Source organism: Stegostoma tigrinum, unplaced genomic scaffold, assembly GCF_030684315.1.
Source record: "Stegostoma tigrinum isolate sSteTig4 unplaced genomic scaffold, sSteTig4.hap1 scaffold_707, whole genome shotgun sequence".
Lineage (NCBI taxonomy): Eukaryota > Metazoa > Chordata > Chondrichthyes > Orectolobiformes > Stegostomatidae > Stegostoma > Stegostoma tigrinum.
Window position 1 is genome coordinate 15001 of NW_026728651.1, and position 14347 is coordinate 29347.

Below are 14347 nucleotides of genomic sequence, written 5' to 3' on the forward strand. Positions count from 1 at the left end.
GACGCCCCCTATAGCCGGCAGAGTGCCCTTCTTGTTCTGGTGGGTCTTGATGTGCTTGGAGAGGTGGTCGCTCCTCATGAAGCGCTTGGGGCACTGAGGGCAGGCAAATTTCTTCTCACCTGGGGACGGGGGGCAGATGTCAGTCATTGGTGGACATTCCTCCATCTCCCTACACCCCCTCCCTATCTCTGTCACCCCCCCGTCCCCCGACACCCCCTCCCTGTCTCCGTCACCCCCTCCGTCCCCCTACACCCCCTCCCTGTCTCCGTCACCCCCTCCGTCCCCCTACATCCCCTCCCTATCTCTGTCACCCCCCCGTCCCCCCGACACCCCCTCCCTATCTCTGTCACCCCCCCCGTCCCCCGACACCCCCTCCCTGTCTCCGTCACCCCCTCCGTCCCCCTACATCCCCTCCCTATCTCCGTCACCCCCTCCGTCCCCCGACACCCCCCTCCCTATCTCTGTCACCCCCTCCATCCCCCTACACCCCCTCCCTATCTCCGTCACCCCCTCCATCCCCCTACACCCCCTCCCTATCTCTGTCACCCCCCCCGTCCACCGACACCCCCTCCCTATCTCCGTCACCCCCTCCATCCCCCTACACCCCTCCCTATCTCCGTCACCCCCACCATCCCCCTACACCCCCCTCTCCCCGCCCTCCCCCCCTACTCTCTCCGCCCTCCCCCCCACTCTCCCCGCCCTCCCCCCCCCACTCTCCCCGCCCTCCCCCCCAACTCTCCCCGCCCTCCCCCCCTCTTCCCCACCCACTCCCCACGCTCCCCTCTCTCTGCCCGTGCTCCCTGTGTTCCCCTCTCTCCCCCTGCACCCTGCTCCCCTCTCTCCCCGTGCTCCCCTCTCTCTGCCTGCGCTCCCTGCGCTCCTCTCTCTCCCCCTCTTCCCTCTCTCTCCCCCTCTTCCCTCTCTCTCCCCCTCTCTCCGTGCTCCTCTCTCTCCTCTCACCCCACCTCACTCCCCTCTCTCTCCCTCCGCTCTCTCCCAGTGCTCCTCTCTCTCTGTCTCTCCTCTCACCCCACCTCACTCCCCTCTCTCTCTCTCTCCCCTCCCTCCCTCTCTCCCCCGCCGGGTGCCGGAGCCTACCTGTATGCGTGCGTTTGTGGCGCTGCAGCTCGTCGGACCGGGTGAACCTCTTCCCGCAGAAGAGCCAGTTGCAGACGAAGGGCCTCTCCCCGGTGTGCCACCTCAGGTGGGCCCGCAAGTGGGACGTCTTCCCGTAAACCTTCCCGCAGCCCGGCACGTGGCAAATGTGCTGCTTCTTCCGGCCTGGGTCCGCGGGCGCTCTGTTGGTCAGCCCCCCGGGGGGTGGCGGGGGTGTGCAGAGGGAGAGAGAGAGGGAAAGGAGAGAGAGTGCGAGACAGAGACAGAGAGAGAGACAGAGAGAGAGAGAGAGAGAGAGAGAGAGAGAGAGAGAGAGCAAGGGGACATGTCAGTCGCGAGCCTCCAGAATTCACTCCTGCGTGCGCTGCCCACCACACCCCCACAGGGTGAGTTGTGTTGGGGGTTACGGGGTGAGGTGTGAGGGGGGGGTTACGGGGGTGAGGTGTGAGGGGGGGGTTACGGGGTGAGGTGTGAGGGGGGTTTACGGGGTGAGGTGTGAGAGGGTGTGTGGGGTGAGGTGTGTGGGGAGGATATGGAGTGAGTTGTGTCGGGGGGTACGGGGTGAGGTGTGTCGGGGGGTACGGGGTGAGGTGTGTCGTGGGGGTACGGGGTGAGGTGTGTCGGGGGGGTACGGGGGTGAGGTGTGTCGGGGGTACGGGGTGAGGTGTGTCGTGGGGGTATGGGGTGAGGTGTGTCGGGGGTACGGGGTGAGGTGTGTCGTGGGGGTATGGGGTGAGGTGTGTCGGGGGGGTACGGGGTGAGGTGTGTGGGAGGGTATGGGGTGAGGGGTGTGAGCGGGTACGGGGTGTGGGGGGGGTATGGGGTGAGGTGTGTGAGGGGGGGGTACGGGTTGAGGTGTGTGGGGGGGGTACAGGGGGAGGTGTGTGAGGGTGTGTGGGGTGAGGTGTGTGAGGGGGGGTACGGGGTGGGTGAGGTGTGTGAGAGGGTACGGGGTGAGGTGTGTCGGGGGGGGGTACGGGGTGAGGTGTGTCGTGGGGGTACGGGGTGAGGTGTGTCGTGGGGGTACGGGGTGAGGTGTGTCGTGGGGGTACGGGGTGAGGTGTGTCGTGGGGGTGCGGGGTGAGGTGCGTGGGGGGGGGTACGGGGTGAGGTGTGTGAGAGGGTACGGGGTGAGGTGTGTCGGGGGGGGTACGGGGTGAGGTGTGTCGGGGGGGTACGGGGTGAGGTGTGTCGTGGGGGTACGGGGTGAGGTGTGTCGTGGGGGTACGGGGTGAGGTGTGTCGTGGGGGTACGGGGTGAGGTGTGTCGTGGGGGTACGGGGTGAGGTGTGTCGTGGGGGTGCGGGGTGAGGTGTGTCGGGGGTACGGGGTGTGGGAGGGTATGGGGTGAGGGGTGTGAGCGGGTACGGGGTGTGGAGGGGGTATGGGGTGAGGTGTGTGTGGGGGGGTACGGGTTGAGGTGTGTGTGGGGTGGTACAGGGGGAGGTGTGTGGGGTGAGGTGTGTGAGGGGGGTTACGGGGTGAGGTGTGTGGGGGGGTACGGGGGGGAGGTGTGTGAGGGTGTGCGGGGTGAGGTGTGTGAGGGGGGTTACGGGGTGAGGTGTGTGGGGGGGTTACGGGGTGAGGTGTGTGAGGGGGGTTACGGGGTGAGGTGTGTGAGGGGGTACGGGGTGAGGTGTGTGAGGGGGTACGGGGTGAGGTGCGTGAGAGGGTACGGGGTGAGGTGCGTGAGAGGGTACGGGGTGAGGTGTGTCGGGGGGGTACGGGGTGAGGTGTGTGAGAGGGTACGGGGTGTGGGGGGGTACGGTGTGAGGTGTGTCGGGGGTACGGGGTGTGGGAGGGTATGGGGTGAGGGGTGTGAGCGGGTACGGGGTGTGGGGGGGGTATGGGGTGAGGTGTGTGTGGGGGGGGTACGGGTTGAGGTGTGTGTGGGGGGGTACGGGGTGAGGTGTGTGAGGGGGGTACGGGGTGAGGTGTGTGGGGGGGGGTACGGGGGGAGGTGTGTGAGGGTGTGCGGGGTGAGGTGTGTGGGGGGGTTACGGGGTGAGGTGTGTGGGGGGGGTTACGGGGTGAGGTGTGTGACGGGGGGGTACGGGTTGAGGTGTGTGTGGGGGGGTACAGGGGGAGGTGTGTGAGGGTGTGCGGGGTGAGGTGTGTGGGGGGGTTACGGGGGTGAGGTGTGTGGGGGGGTTACGGGGTGAGGTGTGTGAGGGGGGGGTTACGGGGTGAGGTGTGTGAGGGGGGTACGGGGTGAGGTTTGTGAGGGGGGTACGGGGTGAGGTTTGTGAGGGGGTACGGGGTGAGGTGTGTGGGGGGGGGGTACGGGGCCAGGTGTGTGGGGGGGGTACGGGGCCAGGTGTGTGAGGGGGGTACGGGGCGAGGTGTGTGAGGGGGTACGGGGCGAGGTGTGTGAGGGGGTACGGGGCGAGGTGTGTGAGGGGGTACGGGGCGAGGGGTGTGAGGGGGTACGGGGCGAGGGTGCGTGAGGGGGTACGGGGCGAGGTGCGTGAGGGGGTACGGGGCGAGGTGCGTGAGGGGGTACGGGGCGAGGTGCGTGAGGGGGTACGGGGCGAGGTGCGTGAGGGGGTACGGGGCGAGGTGCGTGAGGGGGTACGGGGCGAGGTGCGTGAGGGGGTACGGGGCGAGGTGCGTGAGGGGGTACGGGGCGAGGTGCGTGAGGGGGTACGGGGCGAGGTGCGTGAGGGGGTACGGGGCGAGGTGCGTGAGGGGGTACGGGGCGAGGTGCGTGAGGGGGTACGGGGCGAGGTGCGTGAGGGGGTACGGGGCGAGGTGCGTGTGAGGGGGTACGGGGCGAGGTGCGTGAGGGGGGTACGGGGGCGAGGTGCGTGAGGGGGTACGGGGCGAGGTGCGTGAGGGGGTACGGGGCGAGGTGCGTGAGGGGGTACGGGGCGAGGTGCGTGAGGGGGTACGGGGCGAGGTGCGTGAGGGGGTACGGGGCGAGGTGCGTGAGGGGGGTACGGGGCGAGGTGCGTGAGGGGGTACGGGGCGAGGTGCGTGAGGGGGTACGGGGCGAGGTGCGTGAGGGGGTACGGGGCGAGGTGCGTGAGGGGGTACGGGGCGAGGTGCGTGAGGGGGTACGGGGCGAGGTGCGTGAGGGGGTACGGGGCGAGGTGCGTGAGGGGGTACGGGGCGAGGTGCGTGAGGGGGTACGGGGCGAGGTGCGTGAGGGGGTACGGGGCGAGGTCGCGTGAGGGGGTACGGGGCGAGGTGCGTGAGGGGGTACGGGGCGAGGTGCGTGAGGGGGTACGGGGCGAGGTGCGTGAGGGGGTACGGGGCGAGGTGCGTGAGGGGGTATGGGGGGTGGGGTGCGGTATGGGGGGGGGGTGCGGTATGGGGTGAGGTCTGTGGGGGGGTCACGGGATGAGGTGTGTCGGGGGGGGTCACGAGTTAAGGTGTGACGGGGGGGTACGGGGTGAGGTGTGTGGGGGGGTTACGGGGTGAGGTGTGTGGGGGGGTACGGGGTGAGGTGTGTGGGGGGGTACGGGGGTGAGGTGTGTGGGGGGTTACGGGGTGAGGTGTGTGTGGGGGGTACGGGGTGAGGCGTGTGGGGGGGTGAGGTGTTTGGGGGGGGTATGAGGTGAGGTGTGTGAGAGTGTACGGGGTGAGGTGTGTGGGGGGGTTACGGGGTGTACGGGGTGAGGTGTGTTGGGGGGGGTTACGGGGTGAGGTGTGAGAGGGTGTGTGGGGGTTTACGTGGTGACGTGTGTGAGGGTGTGTTGGGGGGGTTACGCGGTGAGGTGTGTGAGGGGTTTACAGGGTGAAGTGTGTGAGGGTTTACGGGGTGAGGTGTGTTGGGGGGTACGTGGTGAGGTGTGTGAGAGGGTATGGGGTGAGGTGTGTGGGGGGGTACGGGGTGTGGGGGGGTATGGGGTGAGGTGTGTGAGAGGGTACGGGGTGAGGTGTGTGGGGGGTATGGGCTGTGAGAGTGTATGGGGTGAGGGATGTGGGGGGGCACGGTGTGAGGTGTGTGGAGGAGTACGGGGGTGATGTGTGTGGGGGGGGTATACGGCGTGAGGCGTGAGAGGGGGTACGGGGGTGTGGGGGGGGTATGGTGTGAGGTGTGTGAGGGGGTACGGGGCGAGGTGTGTGAGGGGGATTACGGGGCGAGGTCTGTGGGGGGGTACGGGGCGAGGTGTGTGGGGGGGTACGGGGCGAGGTGTGTGGGGGGGTACGGGGCGAGGTGTGTGGGGGGGTACGGGGCGAGGTGTGTGGGGGGGTACGGGGCGAGGTGTGTGGGGGGGTACGGGGCGAGGTGTGTGGGGGGGTACGGGGCGAGGTGTGTGGGGGGGGTACGGGGCGAGGTGTGTGGGGGGGGTACGGGGCGAGGTGTGTGGGGGGGGTACGGGGCGAGGTGTGTGGGGGGGGTACGGGGCGAGGTGTGTGGGGGGGTACGGGGCGAGGTGTGTGGGGGGGTACGGGGCGAGGTGTGAGAGGGGGTACGGGGCGAGGTGTGAGAGGGGGTACGGGGTGAGGTGTGTGGGGGGGTACGGGGTGAGGTGTGTGGGGGGGTACGGGGTGAGGTGTGTGAGGGCGTTACGGGGTGAGGTGTGTGAGGGGGGTACGGGGGGAGGTGTGTGAGGGGGTTACGGGGTGAGGTGTGAGAGGGGGTACAGGGTGTGGTGTGTGGGGGGGGTACGGGGTGAGGTGTGTGGAGGGGGTACGGGATCAGGTGTGTGGGGGGTGGTACGGGATCAGGTGTGTGGGGGGTGGTACGGGGTGAGGTGTGTCGGGGGGGTACGGGGGTGAGGCGTGTGGGGGGGTGAGTTGTTTGGGGGGGGTATGAGGTGAGGTGTGTGAGAGTGTACGGGGTGAGGTGTGTGGGGGGGTTACGGGGTGAGGTGTGAGAGGGTGTGTGGGGGTTTACGTGGTGACGTGTGTGAGGGTGTGTTGGGGGGGTTACGCGGTGAGGTGTGTGAGGGGGTACAGGGTGAAGTGTGTGAGGGTTTACGGGGTGAGGTGTGTTGGGGGGGTACGTGGTGAGGTGTGTGAGAGGGGTATGGGGTGAGGTGTGTGGGGGGGTACGGGGTGTGGGGGGGTATGGGGTGAGGTGTGTGAGAGGGTACGGGGTGGGAGGTGTGTGGGGGGTATGGGCTGTGAGAGTGTATGGGGTGAGGGATGTGGGGGGGCACGGTGTGAGGTGTGTGGAGGAGTACGGGGTGATGTGTGTGGGGGGGTATACGGCGTGAGGCGTGTGAGGGGGGTACGGGGTGTGGGGGGGTATGGTGTGAGGTGTGTGAGGGGGTACGGGGTGAGGTGTGTGAGGGGGATTACGGGGTGAGGTCTGTGGGGGGGTACGGGGCGAGGTGTGTGGGGGGGTACGGGGCGAGGTGTGTGGGGGGGTACGGGGCGAGGTGTGTGGGGGGGTACGGGGCGAGGTGTGTGGGGGGGTACGGGGCGAGGTGTGTGGGGGGGTACGGGGCGAGGTGTGTGGGGGGGGTACGGGGCGAGGTGTGTGGGGGGGGTACGGGGCGAGGTGTGTGGGAGGGGGTACGGGGCGAGGTGTGTGGGGGGGTACGGGGCGAGGTGTGAGAGGGGGGTACGGGGCGAGGTGTGTGGGGGGGGTACGGGGTGAGGTGTGAGAGGGGGTACGGGGCGAGGTGTGAGAGGGGGTACGGGGTGAGGTGTGTGGGGGGTACGGGGTGAGGTGTGTGGGGGTACGGGGTGAGGTGTGAGAGGGGGTACGGGGTGAGGTGTGTGGGGGGTACGGGGTGAGGTGTGTGGGGGGTACGGGGTGAGGTGAGTGGGGGGTACGGGGTGAGGTGTGTGGGGGGGGTACAGGGGTTGGGGTGTAGGGGGTGAGTTGTGGGGTGTACGGGGTGAGGTGTGCGAGGGGGTACGGGGTGAGGGTGCGTGAGCGGGTACGGGGTGAGGAGTGAGGGGGGGTACGGGGGTGAGGTGTGTGAGAGGGTGTACGGGGTGAGGTGTGTGAGGTTTACGGTGTGGGGGGGGGTATGGGGTGAGGTGTGTGAGAGGGTATGGGGTGAGATATGTCGGGGGGTTACGAGGTGAGGTGTGTGAGGGGGTACGGGATGAGATGGGTGGGGGAGTACGGGGTTTGGGGTGTAGGAGTATATGGTGTGTGGGGGGTATGGGGTGAGGTGTGGGGTATGGGGTGAGGTGTGTGGGGGGGTACGGGGTGAGGTGTGTGGGGGGGGTATGGGGTGAGGTGTGTTGGGGGGATACGGGGTCAGGTGTGAGGGGAGAGGTGTGTGAGGGTGTGTCGGGGGTGGTGTGTGGAGGGAGCACGGGGTGAGGTGTGTCGGGGGGGTCACGGGGGTGTGGTGTGTCGGGGGGTCACGGGGTGAGGTGTGTCGGGGGGAATCACGGGGTGAGGTGTGTCGGGGATCACGGGGTGAGGTGTGTCGGGGGTACGGGGTGAGGTGTGTGGGTGGGGGTACGGGGTGAGGTGTGTGGGTGGGGTACGGGGTGAGGTGTATGGGTGGGGTACGGGGTGAGGTGTATGGGTGGGGACTACAGGGTGAGGTGTGTGAGGGGGTTACGGGGTGAGGTGTGTGAGGGGGTTACGGGGTGAGGTGTGTGGGGGGGTTACGGGGTGAGGTGTGTGGGGGTGTACGGGGTGAGGTGTGTGGGGGTGTACGGGGTGAGGTGTGTGAGGGGGTTACGGGGTGAGGTGTGTGAGGGGGTTACGGGGTGAGGTGTGTGGGGGTGTGTGGGGGGAGGTGTGTGAGGGTGTGTGGAGTGAGGTGTGTGAGGGTGGTGTGCGGGGTGAGGTGTGTGAGGGGGGGGACGGGGTGAGGTGTGTCGGGGGGTCGCGGGGTGGGGTGTGTGGGGGTACGGGGGGGGGGTGAGGTGGTGTGGGGCGGTCACGGGGCGAGGTGTGTGTGGGGGGGGGAAGGGGTGAGGTGTGTCGGGGGGTCGTGGGGTGAGGTGTGTCGGGGGGTCACGGGGTGAGGTGTGTGGGGGGGTCACGGGGTGAGGTGTGTGGGGGGGGTCACGGGGTGAGGTGTGTGGGGGGGTCACGGGGTGAGGTGTGTGGGGGGGGTTACGGGGTGAGGTGTGTGGGGGGGTCACGGGGCGAGGTGTGTGTGGGGGGGGGGAAGGGGTGAGGTGTGTCGGGGGGTCGTGGGGTGAGGTGTGTCGGGGGGTCACGGGGTGAGGTGTGTGGGGGGGGTTACGGGGTGAGGTGTGTGGGGGGGTTACGGGGTGAGGTGTGTGGGGGTGTACGGGGTGAGGTGTGTGGGGGTGTACGGGGTGAGGTGTGTGAGGGGGGTAACGGGGTGAGGTGTGTGGGGGGGGGTACGGGGGTGAGGTGTGTGGGGGGTGTACGGGTGTGGGGGGGTATTGGGTGAGGTGTGTGTGGGGGGGTTACGGGGTGAGGTGTGTGGGGGGGGTCACGGGGTGAGGTGTGTGGGGGGTGTACGGGGTGTGGGGGGGTATTGGGTGAGGTGTGTGTGGGGGGGTCACGGGGTGATGTGTGTGGGGGGGTTACAGGGTGAGGTGTGTTGGGGGGGTACGGGGTCAGGTGTGTTGGGGGGGTATGGGGTGAGGTGTGTTGGGGGGGTACGGGGTAAGGTGAGTGTGTGGGGGCGGTACGGGGTAAGGTGTGTGTGGGGGTACGGGGGTGAGGCGTGTGAGGGTGTGTGGGTTGAGGTGTGTTGGGCGGGGTACGGGTTGTGGCGGGGTATGGGGTGAGGTGTGTGTTGGGGGTTACGGGGTGAGGTGTGTGGGTGGGTTACGGGGTGAGGTGTGTGAGGGTGTGTGTCGGGGGAGGTGTGAGAGGGGGTTACGGGCGAGGTGTGTGGGGGGGGGTATGGGGTGTGTCGGGGGTACGAGGTGAGGTGTGTGAGGGTGTGCGGGGTGAGGTGTGTCGGGGGGTACGGGGTGAGGTGTGTCGGGGGGGTACGGGGTGAGGTGTGTCGGGGGGTACGGGGTGAGGTGTGTCGGGGGGTACGGGGTGAGGTGTGTCGGGGGGTACGGGGTGAGGTGTGTCGGGGGGTACGGGGTGAGGTGTGTCGGGGGGTACGGGTGAGGGTGTGTCGGGGGTACGGGGTGAGGTGTGTCGGGGGTACGGGGTGAGGTGTGTCAGGGGGTGCGGGGTGAGGTGTGTCAGGGGGTACGGGGGTGAGGTGTGAGAGGGGGTACGGGGTGAGGTGTGTCAGGGGGTACGGGGTGAGGTGTGTCAGGGGGTACGGGGTGAGGTGTGTCAGGGGGGGGTACGGGGTGAGGTGTGAGAGGGGGTACGGGGTGAGGTGTGAGAGGGGGTACGGGTGAGGTGTGAGAGGGGTTACGGAGTGAGGTGTGTGGGGGGTGGTACGGGGTTGGGGTGTGCGGGGGGTGGTACGGGGTTGGGTGTGTGGGGGGGTTGCTGGGTGAGGTGTGTGGGGGGGTCGCGGGGTGAGCTGTGTGGGGGTGTATGGGGTGTGGGGTACGGGGTGAGGCGTGTGGGGGGGTACGGGGTGAGGTGTTTGGGGGGTCACGGGGTGAGGTGTGTGGGGGGGTCACGGGGTGAGGTGTGTGGGGGTGTATGGGGTTTCGGGTGTGGGGGTGAGAGGGGCCACTGCTGATCCCTACCTGCCCTCGGACTCCTTGCAGTTGGGGCAGGTACATGCCTCCCGTCGCAGCCTCCTCCCAGGCTGGGCGTGTTGCTCGAGACTCGCCTCGCCCTCCTCCATCTGGGCCGAGGCATCGTTCAGGGAGTCCCCGGGCGCCGGCTGAATGCTGAGCTGGGAGCCGTGCTCACCTAGTCGAGAGGACACAGGTAGTGGGGGTCAACTCAAAGTAGAGGGAGCGGGGGCGCTGTTGGAGGGTCACGGTTAGGGGTGGGATTGGCCGTGGGAAATTGTCCCGTAGTGCCCGGGGATGTGCGGGTTAGGGTGGGATTGGCTGTGGGAAATTGTCCCGTAGTGCCCAGGGATGTGCGGGTTAGGGTGGGATTGGCCGTGGGAAATTGTCCCGTAGTGCCCAGGGATGTGCAGGTTAGGGCGGGATTGGCCGTGGGAAATTGTCCCGTAGTGCCCAGGGATGTGCGGGTTAGGGGGGGATTGGCCGTGGGAAATTGTCCCGTAGTGCCCAGGGATGTGCGGGTTAGGGTGGGATTGGCCGTGCTAAATTGTCCCATAGTGCCCAGGGATGTGCGGGTTAGGGGGGGATTGGCCGTGGGAAATTGTCCCGTAGTGCCCAGGGATGTGCGGGTTAGGGTGGGATTGGCCGTGGGAAATTGTCCCGTAGTGCCCAGGGATGTGCGGGTTAGGGTGGGATTGGCCGTGGGAAATTGTCCCGTAGTGCCCAGGGATGTGCGGGTTAGGGTGGGATTGGCCGTGGGAAATTGTCCCGTAGTGCCCGGGGATGTGCAGGTTAGGGTGGGATTGGCCAATGGGAAATTGTCCCGTAGTGCCCAGGGATGTGCGGGTTAGGGTGGGATTGGCCGTGGGAAATTGTCCCGTAGTGCCCAGGGATGTGCAGGTTAGGGTGGGATTGGCCGTGGGAAATTGTCCCGTAGTGCCCAGGGATGTGCGGGTTAGGGTGGGGTTGGGAAAGGGCTTGAGAAACAAGATAGTGGGCACCGGGAGGGAGGGGCTGGTTGGCTCAGAAGGTAGGGGGGTGCGTACTGTTGCAGAGGAACGTTGAGGCCAGTGCGTCGCGGGTCGGGTCTCCAAAGCTCGGAGGGTTTTGGCGAGGACCCTGGAGCGTGCTTGGGGGGGGGGGGCGGCGGCGGGTTAGCGGGTGTGTCCCGCGGAAGGCCCGTGTTTCCCCGGGAGCGTGCCAGTCCGCTCGGCCAGTCTCTCCGACGCTCCGACCTGTTCGAACGCCTCCCCGCTGTTCGGAAACGCCCCCTCTCTTTCTCTCTCTCTCTCTCTTGGCCCAGGGTTAGATCCAGACCAGGGAGTTTCCCCCCGGGGGGGACGTGGCGGTGGGTGGTGGGTGTGGGCGGGTGGGGGGAATCTCGGTCGCGAGGGTGGTGAGGAAGGGAAGAGACACACGCCTGCACGCTTGCTCTCTCTCCCCGGGGCTCAGACCACCGACTGTGCCCTGCCAGCAGCACCACAAGCCGACAACAGCCCGCATTTCTATTGCCACTGGTGCTACGCGAGAGAGAAACAGAGGCAGAGAGAGCGAGAGAGAGCGAGAGAGAGCGCGAGAGAGAGCGAGAGAGAGAGCGCGAGAGAGAGAGCGCGAGAGAGAGCGCGAGAGAGAGCGCGAGAGAGAGAGCGCGAGAGAGAGCGCGGAGAGAGAGCGAGAGAGAGCGGCGGGGGGGGCAAGAGAGAGACAGAGACAGAGAGAGAAGGAGAGGCAGAGAGAGGGAGAGAGAGGGAGACAGAGAGAGAGTGAGAGAGTGAGAGAGTGAGAGAGTGAGAGAGGGAGAGAGGGAGAGAGGGAGAGAGGGAGAGAGGGAGAGAGGGAGAGAGGGAGAGAGAGAGAGAGAGACAGACAGACAGAGCCAGGGACATCGAGAGAGAGAGAGCGAGACAGAGAGAGCGAGAGATACAGAGACAGAGAGAGAGAGAGAGAGAGAGAGATACAGAGACAGAGAAGAGAGATAGAGACAGACAGAGCCAGGGGTCATAGAGAGAGAGAGAGCGAGACAGAGAAAGAGAGAGAGAGAGAGAGGTACAGAGAAAGAGAGACAGACAGAGACAGAAACAGAGACAGAGAGAGACAGAGAGAGAGAGACAGAGAGAGACAGAGAGAGACAGAGAGAGAGAGACAGAGAGAGAGACAGAGAGAGAGACAGAGAGAGAGAGACAGAGAGAGAGACAGAGAGAGAGACAGAGACAGAGAGAGAGAGAGCGAGAGAGAGAGCGAGAGAGAGAGCGAGAGAGAGAGCGAGAGAGAGAGAGAGATACAGAGGAAGAGAGAGAGACAGAGACAGAGAGAGAGAGAGAGAGAGAGAGAGAGAGAAAGACAGAGACAGAGAGAGAGACAGAGACAGAGAGAGAGAGACAGACAGAGAGAGAGACAGAGACAGAGAGAGAGAGACAGACAGAGAGAGAGACAGGGAGACAGAGGAGAGAGAGGCAGAGGAGAGAGAGAGAGAGAGACAGAGAGAGAGACAGAGACAGAGAGAGAGAGAGAGACAGAGAGAGAGAGAGAGACGGAGTGAGGGAGAGAGAGAGAGACAGACAGAGCCAGGGACATAGATAGAGAGAGAGAGAGAGAGAGGGGGCAGGGAGGGGCGGGGAGAGAGGGGGGGCGGGGAGAGAGGGGGGGGCGGGGAGAGAGGGGGGGGCGGGGAGAGAGGGGGGGGCGGGGAGAGGGGGGGGCGGGGAGAGGGGGGGGCGGGGAGAGGGGGGGGCGGGGAGAGGGGGGGGGCGGGGGAGAGGGGGGGGGCGGGGAGAGGGGGGGGCGGGGAGAGGGGGGGGCGGGGAGAGGGGGGGGCGGGGAGAGGGGGTGGCGGGGAGAGGGGGGGTGGCGGGGAGAGGGGGGTGGCGGGGAGAGGGGGGTGGCGGGGAGAGGGGGGTGGCGGGGAGAGGGGGGCGGGGAGAGGGGGGGGGCGGGGGAGAGGGGGGGGGGCGGGGGAGAGGGGGGGGGGCGGGGAGAGGGGGGGGGGCGGGGAGAGGGGGGGGGCGGGGAGAGGGGGGGGGCGGGGAGAGGGGGGGGGCGGGGAGAGGGGGGGGCGGGGAGAGGGGGGGGCGGGGAGAGGGGGGGGCGGGGAGAGGGGGGGGGCGGGGAGAGGGGGGGGCGGGGAGAGGGGGGGGCGGGGGAGAGGGGGGGCGGGGGAGAGGGGGGGCGGGGAGAGAGAAAGAGAGAGGGAGTGAGAGAGAAAGAGAGAGGGAGTGAGAGAGAAAGAGAGAGGGAGTGAGAGAGGGAGTGAGCGAGAGTGATAGTGACAGAGAGCGGGGGGAGGGAGAGAGAGTGATAGTGATGGAGAAAGGGACTGAGAGGGAGTGATAGTGATAGAGAGAGAGGGAGGGAGCGAGAGTGATAGTGAGAGAGAAGGGAGTGAGAGAGCGTGATAGTGACAGAGACAGGAAGTAAGGGAGTGATAGTGAGAGAGAGAGGGAGGGGGAGAGAGAGAGAGTGATAGAGAGAAAGGGACGGAGAGACAGTGATAGTGATAGAGAGAGAGGGAGTGATCGAGAGTGATAGTGATAGAGAGAGAGGGAGTGAGAAAGAGGGATAGTGATAGCAAGAGGGAGGGAGGGAGAGTGATAGTGTTAGTGAGAAAGGGAGCGGGAGAGTGATAGTGATAGAGAGAGAGGGAGGGAGCAAGAGTGATGGTGATAGAGAGAGAGAGGGAGTGATAGTGATGGAGTGATAGTGATAGAGAAAGTGAGTGAGAGAGTGATAGAGAGAGGGAGTGAGAGAGCGTGATAGTGATAGAGAAAGGGAGTGAGAGAGTGATAGTGATAGAGAAAGGGAGTGGGAGGAGAGTGATAGTGATAGAGATAGAGGGAGGGAGTGAGAGTGATAGTGATAGAGAGGGAGGGAGGGAGTGAGACTGTTAGTGACAGAGAAAGGGAATGAGAGAGTGATAGTGACAGAGAGAGAGGGACGGAGAGACAGTGATAGTGATAGAGAGAGAGAGAGAGTGATTTGAGAGTGATTGAGAGTGAGAGAGAGAAAGGGTGTGAGAGAGTGATAGAGAGAGAGGAAGGAAGCGAGAGTGATGGTGATAGAGAAAGGGAGTGAGAGAGAGTGATAGTGATAGAGGGAGAGGGAGGGAGGGAGAGTGATAGTGATAGAGAGAGGGAGTGAGAGAGAGTGATAGTGATAGAGAAAGGGGAGTGAGAGAGAGTGATAGAGAGAGGGAGTGAGAAAGTGATAGTGACAGAGAGAGAGGGAGGAGAGAGAGAGGAAGGGAGAGAGAGTGATAGTGATAGAGAGAGAGGGAGTGAGAGAGAGTGATAGTGATAGAGAAAGGGATGGAGCGAGAGTGATGGTGACAGACAGAGAGGGAGGGAGCGAGAGTGATAGTGATAGAGAAAGGGAGTGAGAGAGTGATAGTGATAGAGAGTGAGGGAGGAGAGAGAGTGATAGTGATAGAGAAAGGGAGTGGGAGAGAGTGATAGTGATAGAGAGAGGGGGAGGGAGCGAGAGTGTTAGTGATAGAGAGAGAGGGATGGAGAGACAGTGATAGTGATAGAGAGAGGGAGAGAGAGTGATAGTGATAGAGAGAGGGAGTGAGTGAGTGATAGTGACAGAGAGAAAGGGAGTGAGAGAGAGTGATAGCGATAGAGGGAGAGAGAGGGAGGGAGAGTGATAGTGATAGAGAGAGGGAGGTGAGCGAGAGTGACAGTGATAGAGAGAGGGAGGGAGCGAGAGTGATGGTGATAAGAGAGGGAGTGAGA

At 65.5% G+C, this 14347-nt stretch overlaps 1 protein-coding gene across 1 annotated transcript in view; it reads right to left on the bottom strand.

Annotated features, from left to right (window-relative positions):
- Positions 1–9798, bottom strand: part of LOC132209215 (transcription factor Sp1-like) — a gene marked incomplete at its 5' end in the record, with an annotated part of 10119 nt that extends 321 nt beyond the window's left edge. Inside the window, 3 exons of the mRNA XM_059644336.1 lie at positions 1–119; positions 1099–1298; positions 9630–9798. The exon at positions 1–119 is cut by the window's left edge and continues 321 nt beyond it. Coding sequence (XP_059500319.1) covers positions 1–119; positions 1099–1298; positions 9630–9798 — 488 coding nt within the window. The remainder of the gene's footprint in view (positions 120–1098; positions 1299–9629) is intronic.
- Between the last annotated feature and the right edge of the window lie 4549 nt (positions 9799–14347).